This window comes from Drosophila obscura, unplaced genomic scaffold, assembly GCF_018151105.1.
Source record: "Drosophila obscura isolate BZ-5 IFL unplaced genomic scaffold, ASM1815110v1 contig_186, whole genome shotgun sequence".
Classification (NCBI taxonomy): Eukaryota; Metazoa; Arthropoda; class Insecta; order Diptera; family Drosophilidae; genus Drosophila; species Drosophila obscura.
Genome location: NW_024542774.1, coordinates 4,101,038 through 4,116,315, shown reverse-complemented (window position 1 = coordinate 4,116,315; position 15,278 = coordinate 4,101,038). Strand labels below are relative to the sequence as shown.

At 45.7% G+C, this 15,278-nt stretch overlaps 4 protein-coding genes across 7 annotated transcripts; 2 read left to right on the top strand and 2 right to left on the bottom strand.

Moving 5' to 3' along the window:
* The first annotated feature begins 171 nt into the window (after window positions 1–171).
* LOC111077110 (cytoplasmic phosphatidylinositol transfer protein 1) lies at window positions 172–2,825 on the top strand. Of its 2 annotated transcripts, XM_022371253.2 has the most exons (7): window positions 172–326; window positions 396–544; window positions 608–696; window positions 1,599–1,606; window positions 1,672–1,743; window positions 1,804–1,933; window positions 1,997–2,821. In XM_022371253.2, exons 1-7 carry the CDS (start codon window positions 276–278, stop codon window positions 2,314–2,316), a joined length of 819 nt encoding a protein of 272 aa, XP_022226945.2. In that variant the 5' UTR covers window positions 172–275; the 3' UTR covers window positions 2,317–2,821. The 2 variants fall into 2 exon arrangements, with proteins under 2 accessions (XP_022226945.2, XP_022226947.2); XM_022371255.2 differs by lacking the exons at window positions 172–326; window positions 608–696 and having other exon boundaries at window positions 402–544; window positions 1,997–2,825.
* A 478-nt stretch (window positions 2,826–3,303) lies between these two features.
* Window positions 3,304–8,703, top strand: LOC111077109 (protein singed wings 2). Of its 2 annotated transcripts, none has more exons than XM_022371252.2 (5): window positions 3,304–3,660; window positions 6,310–6,540; window positions 6,603–7,077; window positions 7,147–7,326; window positions 7,402–8,703. In XM_022371252.2, exons 1-5 carry the CDS (start codon window positions 3,572–3,574, stop codon window positions 7,948–7,950), a joined length of 1,524 nt encoding a protein of 507 aa, XP_022226944.2. In that variant the 5' UTR covers window positions 3,304–3,571; the 3' UTR covers window positions 7,951–8,703. The 2 variants fall into 2 exon arrangements, with proteins under 2 accessions (XP_022226944.2, XP_041449051.1); XM_041593117.1 differs by having other exon boundaries at window positions 3,321–3,405.
* LOC111077108 lies at window positions 8,077–15,061 on the bottom strand. 2 transcript variants are annotated; one of them, XM_022371250.2, is made up of 7 exons: window positions 12,146–12,361; window positions 11,845–12,079; window positions 11,532–11,774; window positions 11,383–11,477; window positions 9,751–11,311; window positions 9,447–9,685; window positions 8,077–9,380 (listed from the first exon to the last, which is right to left on the bottom strand). In XM_022371250.2, the coding sequence occupies exons 1-7, from the start codon at window positions 12,232–12,234 to the stop codon at window positions 9,212–9,214; spliced, it is 2,631 nt and encodes an 876-aa protein (XP_022226942.2). In that variant the 5' UTR covers window positions 12,235–12,361; the 3' UTR covers window positions 8,077–9,211. The 2 variants fall into 2 exon arrangements, with proteins under 2 accessions (XP_022226942.2, XP_022226943.2); XM_022371251.2 differs by lacking the exon at window positions 12,146–12,361 and adding an exon at window positions 14,953–15,061 and having other exon boundaries at window positions 8,078–9,380.
* Window positions 13,573–14,174, bottom strand: LOC111077111. Its single transcript, XM_022371256.2, has 3 exons — window positions 14,108–14,174; window positions 13,934–14,046; window positions 13,573–13,865 (listed from the first exon to the last, which is right to left on the bottom strand). Exons 1-3 carry the CDS (start codon window positions 14,132–14,134, stop codon window positions 13,622–13,624), a joined length of 384 nt encoding a protein of 127 aa, XP_022226948.2. The 5' UTR covers window positions 14,135–14,174; the 3' UTR covers window positions 13,573–13,621.
* Window positions 15,062–15,278: the final 217 nt, after the last annotated feature.

The window sequence follows — 15,278 nt, the reverse complement described above, 5'->3', positions numbered from 1 at the left end:
TGTCTGATTTAAAGACGAAAAAAAACCGGAAAATATTGTGTATTTGCGTTTTGGGAAATGTTCTGACTTTGATTTGGAACCACTTGATAATTTCCAGTCCAAAAAAATTACTATCAACAAACATATATCTATCGATATATATCCATATTTTACGTATATATTTAACATCCCTAATTACATTTGTTGTTGTCGGGCTGGCGAGTTGTGTGTGGCGGTGATTTTGCGTAACGTTGAATTGGAATTTTCTGTGAAGCGTCGTCTTTAAACGCTTGGACATGGTGTTGACGAAGGAATATCGCGTCTGCATGCCGCTAACCGTGGAGGAGGTGAGCCCATCCATCATTTCCCGCCAGTGACAGGAATCAAAGTTCTGATTTTATTTCATAATTTCATAGTACAAGATTGGTCAGCTCTATATGATAGCACGCCATAGTCTGGAGCAATCCGAGGAGGGTGAAGGTGTCGAGGTGGTGGAGAACAGACCCTGCGAAGATGCCGTCCACGGCAAGGGCCAGTACACAGAGAAACACATCCACTTGTCCAGGTAAGCGGATCAATTTTTGCATAGTTTTTTGGCGGCTAATCAAAGATTCGCCCCCCAAAACAGTCGACTGCCTTACTGGGTGCAAGCAATCTGCCCGCGCGTTTTCTATGTGATAGAGAAGTCCTGGAACTACTATCCATACACGCTAACAGGTGAGTGGGTGGACAGCAGCCCACCTTGGACTGGGCGTGCGCATCCACGTGGTGTCTGTTTTCAAGGCGACACTACGGGTCTTTTCCCTGTTCCCCCGGGGAGGCCGCAGCACAAGTACCTTGTGTTTATCATTAGCATTCAATTACTATTTCTGCTGTAGCCATATGGCAACCGCCGAATTCTTTCCTAGTCGTTCTTAGAACATCATGCGTTGGGCTAAAGCAATTCGGTTACATCTGGGCAGGGTGTGTAGTGGGGGGTATATGTCTACCGATAAAGCCCCCCATAAACTCGTACGCACACTTGTCATGCCACCAATACGTCATCGTGCTAGGCATTATGGCAGCCGATATCATTTTCATGGTGGCCAGAACAGACGACTCGTTTCCAATCAGCGTTTGGCAAATTGTTAACAAATGCCACAATTCCCATCGCATTCTTCCGCTTTGTTCTGATAAAATCAGATTACACATGTGTCCACAATGCACTTCAGAAACTATATATGTATTTCCCCGAATTCGCTCCTAGCCTCTGTGCACTTCATTGGTTCATTGACTTCGTGAAACGTTTATAAAATTTATTAGACAAAGCATTACAGATTTCTGTATCTATCTAGCAAGGAAATCAATGTTCACGATAACCTTTGTATTTTATGCATGGTACACATACACTTATTTATGGCCTTATAAGTACGCGGATCAATTTGTAAGTCTATAATTGCCATTCGATTTATACTGCTGCCTTGCTGCGGCTTATTTATAAATCGCTTTATCGCTAATTATAGACATTAGACACGCTTGAAACATATTTAGATTGGATTATTGATTTCATTTTTCTCATTAAAATTTCATGTGCTATTTTGGAACTGTAATTGGTAATGCCTGGAACCCTCCCCATGTAGAATATACGGTAATAAGACAACGTTTATGCTTGGATGTCCTCCGCTGACCAATTATCTATCCCTCCCTTCGCAGTGCTCCTTCATACCCAAGTTGCATGTCCTGATCAAGACCAAGTATGAGGACAACAGTGGCACCACAGAAAACGTGAGAATTTACCCAGGTTCCGAAGCAGTACTCTTTAGCTATAACAAAAGTATTTGACAGTGTCTGGATCTTACTGAGGAGGAGCTGAAGGTGCGCTCTGTGGAGCATCTGGACATCGCTTTCGATGAATTCAGCGCCAAACACTACAAGCGCGAGGAAGATCCCAAGTTTTTCAAATCTAAAAAAACAAGTGCATATATTAGCCAGTTAGTAGCAAATGCCCATATATAGTGACGCTTGTTTCGTCCTATAGGTCGCGGGCCGCTGGTTGAGGGATGGCGGGAGACGGACAAGCCCATCATGTGCTCCTACAAGGTGGTCCATGCCAGCTTCGAGGTCTGGGGCCTGCAGACAAAGGTTGAGGACTTTATACAGCGGGGCATACGCGACATACTCCTGCTTGGACATCGCCAGGCATTTGCCTGGCTGGACGAATGGCACGGCATGACCCTGGAGAATGTGCGTGACTATGAGCGCCAGAAGCAAGCCGAGACCAACGAGAAGGTGCAGGCAGCTGGCGATGCCACAACCCCCAATGGTAGTGGCAGCAATGGGCGTAATACGCCCACATAGGATATTAATTAAGGGAATGTCAAGAGATTTCAGCTTTTGTGAATGTTATACCAAAATTTAGTGTAGACAAACAAAACAGACGAGTGGCAGCGAGCGTGTACCTGTATAAGAGACATGCATACATACATATGTACCTACAAACATATGTGAATATATATTTACATATATGTATATATATATATATGCATAAATATATATTATCATTGCATTTCACTGGTCCAAAAAAGAGAAAAGAAGACGAGCACAAAACTCGAAAGTCCAAACCCAAAGACAACATAATCGATTGTTAATCACCTAGCGAGTTCAGCACTAGGCCAAGCAGATGTTAGCCGCACCTACAAATATATCTTATACACATACTGAGCACTATATTTGTGTCTAATGAACGGTTTTTGTTAACTATATATTCCCTAGTTTAGCTTTGATCAAAGTGCGGTCCATATTTTGATGTACAAATGTATGAAACATTAATAAAGATGATGTTACACGAACAACGAACACCGATTGCATTGCTACTCGTGATTATTATATGATTATTAATTACTTTTATTTTTCACATTAGCCATTTGATGAGCCAAATCGGCCTGTCGGCGAATGGGTGACCAAATTGCAGGCAATTTGTATGCCAAAGCCGGCGAGAGTCTTGAACCAGGTAGTGGATTCGTCAAGATGATTCCAGTCAACATGTTGCAGAAACAATAAATCCATATAATCTAATCCGATCCAAACAGAACATGACACCGACTCTGACACTGACACTGATCGTAAATCAACGTCACCCCGAACCGAAACAGCTGTTCCGAGCTCCAAACGAGCCCCCACGCAATGGATCTCTCACTCTCACTTGCGCTCGCGCTCTATCACTCTCCTCTCTGTGGCGGTCAGCTGTTTTGGGGCTGGAGATCTCTGGCGTCAAAGAGTAATGTGGCGCAAGAGGAAGAACCAACAAAATCACCAGCGATTCGCAATCGCGCCTCATTTAAACATCAAGCGCGCGAAGAGCAGCACACCACCACCACACAGCAAAGAACATACCACTAGGGCCACTAGAGACACCCGCGGATTGAGTGGCGATTAAACAGCGGAACGGTATGCCTGCGAAGCGAAATTAAAACAATATTTAATTATGTGCTTTAAAATTTCAACAAATTGCTATAAACTACAAACAATTGAGACAATGGAATATTCCGAGTGAAAATATCGAAATTTGCATAAACAATATCCTAAAATATAGTTCCTGTATTGAAAGAGATCAATGGCACGCCGAAACACCATCCGTGGGTGTATGTACGAAAAGTGGGCTGTGAGCAGCACCCTGTCGCTGCTTATGATGGTCTCGATGAGGTAAAGGTATACACTGCGTATGCGCAATTTAGTGTCATGTAAGCAAATGCGTGGCTCTTATCAAGTGTTTACAGCACTCTGTGCCTTAACTCGTCTCTGTCTAGCTTATTTATTAATAAGCACACTAAAAACTATTCTGGGCCGCTCCATATGTGGGTTATTGTCCATGGTTTACTGCTCATACGGCCCATTCAATGCAAAATGACTTATCGTGGAAACCAAATCAGAGCGCAGCGCACTTTATTGGATCCGTGCTGATTGGATTTTATGGTTAATATAAAGTCGAACTGGTACAAAGTCAACTAAAATATAAAATACAAACAGTACCGTACCCCCTAGATCTTTTGTATTTTTGTAGAACTTCTTGTCATCTCTGTTGACACTTTTATATGGCCAGATTTATTATTCCAGAGACATAATTAAAGGCCATAAATTTCATTGGTAGCAACTTCCTCAGCATTCAAAGCCACGCCGAGTGCTGCGAGTATTCCTCGTTTACTTATCTATCCACCCCACACAACGAAGTCAGAACTTCTTACCTTCACGGAAGGGAAATGTGATATTTCGTTGTATTCTATTTCGAAATTCTTATCACAAGGCGTTTATTTTTATTTTATTTATCAAATTCATACAACACAAAAATGCTATTAGATCTGGAATAGGGGATAGGAAAAGATTTCGGTGGGCATTCTCGCCCCACTCTTTTCCCGATCTAATTTGCGTCCCTTGGCTATTTTGTTTTGTCAATCTCAAAACGAATCAAAGGCAATTGACAGCCACTGTCGTGACGGATACATAAGTAGATTTATTCAGATTTATTTTCATTGTTGAATTGACAGACTTGTTTCAAGTGTACGTAAGCTAGCAAGAAGTTTTGTATGGATGTGTGTATGAAAACAAAAAAACAAATACATAATAGATTACTTTTTGTTGGTGCACATATCGATTGTGCCACAATAAATATTGAAGATGGCCCAGGAGTTTCATTCCCTTTGGTGGAATATCTCATAGTTTTTTGTACTTAGTGCTGCCTCCCCCCATTGCTATAAACAACTTATCCCATGGGCAATAAACTGCATCTTTTATTCCTCTGCCTCTTGCCAAACCGAACCAAACCGATTTGATTGTCTAAATGAAATGGCATGCCGCCACTTGTTGTGACGGCAGAGCTCAATTCAATGGAAAGAATGCAGCAAGGGAAACTTTTCAATTGATATTGGACATTGCTGCGCCTCAGTCGAATCGTTATTAATCATCCGCCATGGTCTGCCATAAAGAAGTTGGTGAAACTTCGACGAATAAATAAAGATAAATTTCGTTTCAAAAATAGCTGAAAAATATTGAATTCAGGTCTGGGCCTTTTGGCATTTTGTGTACTTTTCGAATTTGCCAATGTTAATTAATGATAATTTTTATTCAGAGAGAAAGACTGCCGATTGTGCCTAGGCATCACCACACATATAGTAGATATTGTGGAACGAGTATTGTATGATTAAATACCCAACATAGTCAAATATTTTTGGCTCACAAATTTTTACCACTTGAATTTGAATGCAAACAAAGCTGCTACCAAACTTCAGACGACTACTTATAAAGTAAATATTGTTGGATGCTATTCTTATGTTTCACATTGTGTATTGTTCATTTTAACACCTCGAAGGCGAACGAGTGCTACAAATAGTTGCTAATTGTGGGTTAGACACATGTATAATATAGCAAAAAAAAAAAAACCGACGGGATATAAAAGTCGATTGATATATGAATTTTCTGTATCTGTATAAATGTGGGTATTATTTTTGAATGTGGTGTATGATGGTATCTGTAACTGGAACTTAAGACTATAAACCTTTCAATTGTTCAGCATTTTTGTTGTACATATATTTCGAAGAGCAACGACTTTATCCAGTTTCAAGATTATATCTCTCCAAAATAATTCCTGGTAAACATTGACAGCTCTCGGAAACGTTGTCACACAGCAATCTACCACCTCTGTACGTGCTAAGTGAGCATCATGTGATATACTTTGGCTCTCTGCTCGCTAATAGAACGGCCACATATAGACAGAGCAAACAATTTCCATACTACGCAGATATACTTGTACTCGAGAGTAGTGCCACGGTCCAGCCTGAACTCTAGATATAGGAAAATATACTAAAAAGGGGACCAAAATCTGTCGGTTTGAAGCAGTTTAAAGTAATCCAAACTCGATCAGAAATTCAATTTTGGGGATCAATATATGGGAATGTTTCTTCATAAATATTGTGGCTGTATAATCTTTCTCTGAGTCCATGTTGGGAATAAACTATGCAGAATTATAGGGAATGCGACTATTTATGAACTTCCTCTTCGGCCTGTTAGACAAAACCTCCACGAATACGATATAACATATTACTAGTAGTAACGGGTCTGATTATATGTGTACGTAGTCTCTATCTGAGGCTGTGTTTTCCGAAAGCAATCAAGACTTACCTGGCGTCTGCTTATCAAGTCCTAAACTAGAGTCGCGCCAGGTCCGCAGTGCGACGGAATTATCACCAGTTAGAGGGCTGACTGAGCCAAAAATAGCCCAAATACATATTTATCTATCGGTAGAGGGGGGATCAGACTGATGTACCAAATTATTTACTTACCAATTACTCGGTTTTTCAGACTCGGCCACGTCACTGCTGCTGACAGCAACGAGACACCGACGCCGACGCCAACGAAGATGACAGCGATTGAGGCCATCCCAAGCACGACCATGCGGATGCCCGCCGGCTACAGTCAGAGCTGCTTCAACTGGACTTCAGTGCCAGAGGCAGCCGGCGGCAACTGCTCCAGACTGACCCGCAACGGATTCCTAAAGTGCTACGGCGGCATGAACAACCTGGGGGCATTGGCGTGAGTATGAGATGGTAACCCATTGAGATATTCACTCTCCCATTGACTCTGTTTGGCTGCAGAAAGTACGGAAAGCCGCTGCCGGCACAGCAAATGCTGCTGTGCGGCTGGCCCCAGGACGCCTCCAAGTTCCTGGGCGAGCTGCAGAAGTTGCCGCGACTGCGCGCCCTCACCATCGAGTACAGCGGCTTTACGGAGTTCACCTTCGACTTTCCCGAAATGGCCTTTCTGCAGAGCATCAACATCTCGTGGACGAATCTCTCGTATATTTCTGCGCGCACCTTCAAGCGAGTGCACACTCTGAAGGTCCTGGATCTGCGCTGGAACCAGCTCATCCAGCTGGATGGCCCCCTGCTGCTGCCCCGCTCCTTTGAGCAGCTCTACCTGGCCGGTAATCCGTGGAACTGCACGCGAAATTTCAAATGGATGCTGCTGCAGCCCGAGAAGGGGCGTCTCGTGGTGGACCGGGATGAGCTCCTCTGTACCGATCGCAAGTACAAGGAGCGCCAGATGCTGCTCGTGATGCACTACAAATTGGTGAGCATTTGCGACTCTCTCCACAGTAACTTGGCTCTAAGCTGATTTCTGCTGATTCCTGTTGATTAGGAGCTAAAGAAGGAGTGCCAATCGCATCCGGATCTCAGGAATTGCACCTGCCTGATGCACCACATCCTGCCCAAAACACACATTCCGCTATACACGGTCAACTGCTCGCACATGCAGTTCCACAGCCTGCCCGCTTATCTGCCGGCGAACACAACCACGCTGACCATCAACGATAACCTGGTAGGGCTTAAAAGATTGTGTCTGAATGGCCATATGGCCATGTTTCATCACCTCTCTTCTCTGCTCCGTTTGCAGATCAGCGACATCAATCCGCTACGGGACAATCCCCACTACCGGCATGTGGTGGATGTGCATCTGGAGAACAACCGCATCTCCAATGTGGACGACCTGGAGAACACATTCTGGCTGCAGAACTTTCGCCTCTTCAATCTGCGTGGCAACAACCTGAGGAAGCTGCATGTCTATGCCCTCGACAATGCCCTCAACGACAATGAGAACGCCAATCTGCTGCTGCTCAGCAAGAATCCCTGGCACTGCACCTGCAAGTTCGGTATGCGGCTACGCGAGCTGATGAACGAGTACAGGGACATTGTGAGGGATGCCTGGAATGTGACGTGCACCTACATGAAGGGCGACGAGCTGCGGCTGGCCAAGGTGCTGACCCTCACCCGCCAGGACATGTGCAACGTGAGTGCGGAGAGTGGGGCGCAGATCCATCCCATCGACTGGCTGAACGGCGTCCTGGCCAGCCTCATTCTCCTCATCCTGGGCAAGCTTGCCTACGACTATTATCACTACAAGTATTATAACCGTGTTCCTTGGATAGTCATGAAGATGCCATAGCATAGTCTTAAATACTATAGATACATATATATATATATATATACAGATAAAGATAGGAGCTTCAGTCATAGTTATAGTTACAGACACTTAAAAAATGGAACCTCAAAGATCCAAAGTATTTTCTCAAACAACGGTTTGCGTGGTTTTTATTTTGTAGATTCGATTATCAATATGGGAGTTTATATATTGTATATATGTGTATGTATGTATGCATATATAAATAATCCTCTTTTTGGTATATATATATTGTAATGTATATTTAAGCTAAAATCAATGCAAAACTCACAAAATAGTTGTCCTGCTTCCATAGTATTGCACATTCCCTGCTTTTACATTCACTGTTAACATTCACATTCACGCTCACGCTCCCACTCACATTCGACAGTTATTCAAGTCATTCGATTTGCATTTCAATTGGCACAAAGCGCTTAAACTCTTCTTTTGATAATAATACACGTAAGAGAAACAGCTAAGCTAAGATTAGTTATTAGGACACTACTAATTGGATATAACCGATTCTGGTTAGAGTTAGAGTTTGGGCTACAAATAATTGAATCTAAATGAATCTACACATTCCCCCTGCATATTTACATTCGAAATATAATCTACATTCTTTGGCTACAGAACCAGTGCAATCGAGACACTACACTTCTCTCTCTAAGAACTAAATAAATAATGGAAATAATCATATGGTTGGCGAGGCGCGCTTATAAATTAAACAACAGTGCTGGACATTGCAAACAAAGCTTAAAACATTTTTGTACTTTACATTCAAGTCAAAACGAGGAAACATATGCAAATGAATTCGCTGGCTGGAAGCTGCACAAAATCTCGCACGAGTCTGTTGCCAAGCCCCTTGAATTGTGCATCGAAAAATGTGTCAAGTGGTGATCAAAGGGACAACCTTTGCTTTAAAATCGTTCAAAGACATGTTTTTTTTTGCTTGTAAATTTCATATAAAAAGTAAAACGTTTTGATTAAAATTGTTCACTTTATGATATGGACAGGAGATGGTAGATAATTCTCGGTTCTCCAAGCACAATTCAAGAGGCTACGGCTACCCAAAGGACGGCCAGGGACATTTAGGGATGGCAAAGTAAGTAACAGCGGATGGCATAATGTTGGCATTTTGTGGGGGCCGAAGCAGGCATCAGCCCCAATTAACAATTTTTGTTTTTTTTTTTTGTTGATTAAGCATGCGAGTATTCAATATTAATCCATATTGTATTGGTTGGTTATCTTATTATCTCAACCCAACCTCCTAGAATAACATGTAGGAGTGGTCACGCTCCAGTTGCGCCTTGGCGCGATTCTGTATGTTGCTTACTGGGTCCGAGGGCGGTGGTATGCCATTGATTCGGTGGGTCGGCTCCTTGTAGTAGAACTCTGTCCGTCCGCACTTGTGGCGATAGTAAACGGAATCTTGGGATCTGCAAAATTTATGAAAGGCAAATGGAAATGTGTTCTTTGCATAGCATTCATCATGATCCACTCACCGTAAAATCAAGTCCGTCAGCCCACCGTGCTTCCCATCGATATCTGCGGTATGCATGCTCTCGAGAATTTTCAGCTCCAACGAATTCCACGGTCCACTGCGCTCCAAAACATCCCACTTGGCATCCACGCACATGAAGCTGTAGTTGCTGTAATCGAGCATATCGCCCTCCAGATTGGCATTGAGTGTTTGACTCAATTGAGATTCCATGTGGGGAAATTTCGCCACGCAAATGTCAAACTAAACAAAAGGATAGAGTTCCTTCAATTAGAATATTTAGTACTTAATCTAGTAGGTTCACTCACCATCTTCTGCACCACTTCCTGCTTCTGCGAGGTCCCCTCCTCCATGAGCAGCAGCAACGTCATGTTCTTCTGACCACAGGTATACAGTTCCGTACGCTGCATGCCATTCGCCAGGCTAGGAGCTGGATTCACTGGAACAATGGACAGTGCCGCAAAGGCGTCCACTGCGTCCTCACACTTGACGAAACTGCGACTTGGAAAGACCATGCTGCTGGTCAGTGGAGTCAGGATCTCGATGGAAGGCGAATCGCTGAGGGCCAGCACCGACAGTTTCGCCATGAGGGGAGTCAAGGGTACGCCACCAGCTCCACTCCGTCCGGCGCCTCGCTGAAGGGGAGCAGCTACAGCTGGCTCTCCGCCGCACAAATCTCCCGCTGGCTTGAGAGGGAGACTCATGGCGCTCTTTTCCATTGGGGACTTGACCACTTGACGCGTTGAAAGGTTGAGATTCGGATCATCCGAACCTTCAGCCAGAGCCTGCTGACGCATGTGCTCGTCCAGCTTATGGACTTCCTTGTTGAACTCCTGGAACTCGGCCACAAGAGCGGCCAGCTCGGCATCCTGGTGGGCCTGCGCACTGGCGACGCCCCACAGCTTGTAATACTGATCGAGAAACTGCTGGAACAGGTTGCGCGAGATCTGCTTGCCATTGGCGATAAACACCGGGTATGTGGGGTCGTTGATGGTCCGGGCACTGCTATTCTCATCGTACTCGGAGTAGTCGGGCGAGGGGGAAGACAGGTCGTCACTGGCACTGCCGCTGCCACTGCCGTTGGCGCTCCCATTGCGGTTGACATCCGTCCTGAAGTTTGGTGTGAAGCTGCGTATCTTCTTGGAGATGGCTCGCAGGGCGTCTTGCAGGTCGGCGGAGGACTTGCGGCGCGTGAACTGCTTGCTCGGATTGATAATAAAGTTCGAGAAGAACTTTTCCACATCCGATTTCAGGGACTGCCGCCGCGACTCCGCCTTGTCATTGATGTGGTGGCCATCATCGACGATTGGCAGCTCCTCGGGATTGGCGCAGATGGACATCACGCTGGCCACCGGCAATACCTTGTTCTCCGTCATGGGTGTGTTGCATACACTAGTGCGTCCAATGAACTCGGGATACGAGTCGGTCTCGTCAAAGTTGATCGCCCCTGTGCCGGTCTCGGGCAGCTCCCTGCTGTGCATGTTCTTGTGCCGCAGTGGCAGGAACGTGGGCCGCATCGACTTGGGTCGGGCTGCCGGCATTGTCGCCAAAGGGTCCACCGGAGCCTGCTCGTCCTCCGGAATGTGTGTAAAGATCAGCGACTTGTCCCTCTTGAGCTTCCGCTTGGCACTCTGAAAGGGCAGACCGGTCTGTGTCTGCGACGTAATCATCAGCAGGTTCTGGGCGCGCTGTGCATCGGCAGCCATCTGTCGGTACTGCTTCTGCTCCAAATACACCACCATCATCTGCACGCCAAAGGGAACATGGAACTGTTGCGTTGTAAGCTGCTCTGCCGCGTTGCGGATGTGGCGAGGATCGGTCAGGACCAGTTTCTTGGTCACCACGTCGCTCAACTGCGAGGCCACCACCCTACGGAGGAGAGGAAACACGGATGCCATTAGCAATCAGAAAACAGGCGGTCTTCCACTCGGGACACTTACTTGTTGTGATAGAGAATGACTCCGCCCAGAATGCCCTTTGTCTCCTGGCAGCTCTGCAGCACCTGTATGGCCTCCAGGAAGATGTGACTGGCGGTCTGGAATACCCAAAGTATGTAGAAATAGATGCAGCGTGCACGTTATGCACTCACCTTGGGCATACGGAGTCGAGGAACGTTCTGGAATGTGTCTCCGTTGCGGTGCATCATGGGTAAATATGTCTCGAAGATCTGGTACAGCTTGTCGCACAGATTCCTGGTGTTCAGGGCTGGGGGCAGGGCGTACTGGTCGTACAGCGTCTGCAGGTCACGATGAAAGAACTTGAGCAGAGAGCTCAGCAGTTCCGCGCGATGTTCCAGGTTCTCATCACTAATATTCCGATCCGTTCCGACGGCCTGAAAGGGAAAGAGAGTTAGAATCCATTGTGGCTGCTATTTTTTGTTTTTTTTGTTTGTGTCTACTCACCAGGGTGAAGCGTCCGAATTCCTTGAGCACAAACTTTCCATTCTGCAGGGCCAGAACGCGGGGCTTGAAGAAGCAGTCCTTGAGGAAGTACGTGGTTCCCATCAACTGTCCGCAGAGGGCCACCTTCTGGTAGTCGGAGACCCAGCTGGGATGGAAGTACAGCACCGCCTTAATCGGATCATCCGCCTCGTCCTTCATGCACTCCGTGTCGTACACAAACACAATCATTGTTTCCCTGTGGAAGATAACGAACGAAACGAATCGTTAGGTTGAATCCACAGTTTAGGAGTCACTGTGGCACCTATCGGACAGCCGCTGCTGTGGCTGCTGGTGGTACCGCCAGCGCTTGTGGCTGCGGCTCTGCCTGTGCCTTCGCCATTCTTTAAACATTGTTGCTGCGATGACAGCAATCTACGAGTATTTCGGCAATTCCGAGACAAGACTAGCGCTGCATCGTGGCAGCTTATCTGCGTCTGCGTCGTCGCTGCTGCCTGCCTGCTGCCTGCCGATTGATAAGTCAACAAGCCAATACCGCGACAGAATGCCAACTGTCTGGCCTGGTCGGGTCGGTCGGTCGGTCGGTGATATCTGATATGGGAGAGCTGAATGAATGCTCACCATTCTGCTCACGCTCGTAGAGGAGCGGAGCTGCGGCTGGAAGTGTACCTAAAGGTGGAATGGCACCAACCGCACTGAGAACTGAGGTGAAAGCGTCAGCTTGTTTATAAATTTACTATCGCTGCGGTTGTGTAGGGTTGGAGGAGGTGTGTAAACTGCATACATATGCATATGAATCGATCACGCGACCATTTTAATGCCAAATGTATCGCTTACTGGTTACGGTGGGGGCTAGAGGTGGGAGCAGAAATAGTAGATGGTGGAAAAAGAGCGAGAGAGAGGTTTTCAGTGACTGGCAGATGAGAGAACCTTCAGCAGCAGCTGCGGGCTGGAATAGTTTGAGAGCAACAAAGTTATTTTTGATTCGTTTATTCTGAGCACTTTTATTTCAAACAGTTTTTATCCGGCAGTGGATTTGAGAACGCTAGCAGGCAGCCCCAGGGGAAGAGGCGAGTCCGTGGCCGTCCCATATCTGTACTTGGCCACATAGCCATTGGGCCCAGCCTCATAGAGGACCTCCAAGTCGATGCCTCGATCGGCAAACGTCTGACTCAACGAGCCCTTGACCTGAAGCACACCCGGGGCAATCTCTTCCACGGTCTCCTCACGATACGTCTCATCCGGATAATATAGCCTATGAGAATAGAAGTCTCGTTGAGTGCAGTCTCTGGTGTTCTTTATTTCGATTATCTACCTCAGGGTGTATTTGTTATCCTGCGGATCGAGCTGGAAATATTCAGAGTGGATGCGCGGCACGAGCGCTGCATTTGCAGCATTTGCCCCATTCAAAATAACTAAAATCACTAGCAGCTAAACGAGTGATTAGGGGAGATCTTCAAGTATGTAGCGACTGTGTGAATGGCTCACCGTGCTGAGCAGCGTTGCAGACATTTCGTTGATGATGCTTAGCCCGTGGCTGTTGGCTTGAAACTGCCGAGCCCAAGCTTGGAACATCACATACTTTAACAAAAAACTGGCTCTAACGTGCTAACTAAGGCCAATCACTAATACTAAGCAACGGAAGATCCAAACTGGATTGCGACCATAATCCGTCTATCAAATGATGTTTTATTTTGAAACGAAACCAATAAACGAATCTGTTTCTGGAGGGGTTTTATTTGTAGGTGTTTGGCTTATTATGTACAGATTCAGCTCGTAACTAGCCAGCCGTTGATTTCAAGGCAAGGGGACTGAGGAATTGCGGCAGCTGGGGCGGCGGTGTGGGCGGGCCCTTGCCATAAGTATATTTGGCCACGTAGCCGTTGGGTCCCGCCTGGTAGGTGACCACCAGCGAAGTGCCCTGCTCTAAGAATGGCTGATTGATCACACCCTCTACTTGCAGCTGCCCCGGAGCAATCTCCTTCACAGATTCCTGGCGAATAGTCCCGTCCGGGTGCTGGATGCTATGAAAACCGGGAAAAACTAGTGAATCAATCGCCCGGTTGTCCAATTGTCGATCAATTAGCTGTACCTGAGGAAGTATGTGTTCTCGAGAGGCTCCAGCTGGAAGCCGTTAGTGCGAATTTGTGGCACGAGTGTTGGAGGCGCCGATGCGGCCAGGTGCAAGAAGAGAATCACAAGGAGCTAGGCAAAAGATTTGAGTCAGCTCGAAGCAGATCTTGCCGACTCATTTGGCCTTACTCACTGCGCATAATCTACGAGACAGAGACATGATGGCCTATCTATGGTCGACTGAAAACTGTCTCGCCGCCGACCCCAAACTCATCTTTAAGCCAAAAGTAGCAGCCGGTATAATTAACAGGGAAACAAGTTTTGATTTTGAATGGCGATAGAGAAAAATCACATCACACACTTGCCCACCTGCAAAAAGGTAGAGTCGTCAAGGCATCGCCTCTTTCCCATGCTATTAGGGGTTACAATTTGTTCAATAAGATTACAATCAATCGAGTGAATCGAAAAAAAAACCAATTACGACCATTTGCTAGCCTTCGATATGACAATTCACTTTATTCAAATCAATTTGCAACATCATATTAGTACGAGTAGTCCGCCAAAAAGCTTTGACTTGAGTCATGGTAGATTTAAACGTTTCTCAAAGGGAATTCCCCACATATTTCATACCTGTTTGGACGTGTGACAGCCAAAAGAGAATCTTTTCAACTGCTAGTGCTCCGAGCAGAGATAGATGACTGAGGAATTATATGTACATACATATAAAGTGCATTCATTTTGTGTGGGTGGGTGGGGTGTGTGGGAATATGGTAATTTGAGCCCTTGACATTCAATACACATTTTACCCGCATCCGTATCTTATCAATATCGATTAGTTTTCTCGGCGCTTGTTGGGGCTTCATCCGTTCGGCATTTATAAGAATGCGCATGCCGGGGCGTGGGTGTGTAGGCGGCAGCTCAAAACAAACAAAACACAGAAATGCCACCGCATACACACAAAAGCCGCCACCCACACACAGATACACCCACGCAGGTAAAACTTTGGATTTGTCTTCAAAATTAAATGAATTCACTCACTTTGAACCCATTTCGAATTGCACTGGTCGTCCTTGTTGTTGTTTTGTATTGCACTCTATTTTTACTTGATTTTATTCATGTTATTTATTTTTTTATTGCACTTGTGCACCAGCGTGACCGTGACGATAACGATAAAAAATACCATCGGCCAAAATCCGGCGATCAAACGAGACTTAAACCACTTATGACCCATTTATTTAATAAGTTGAGCACCCTTTGTTAAGCCGCGGAAAATAATACTGTTTGTAAAGGCTCCTTGTAGCTCCATCCTCCTCTTTACTTACAAAACAAAAATGACCACCGAAATCTTTCACCTGTAATGCGTA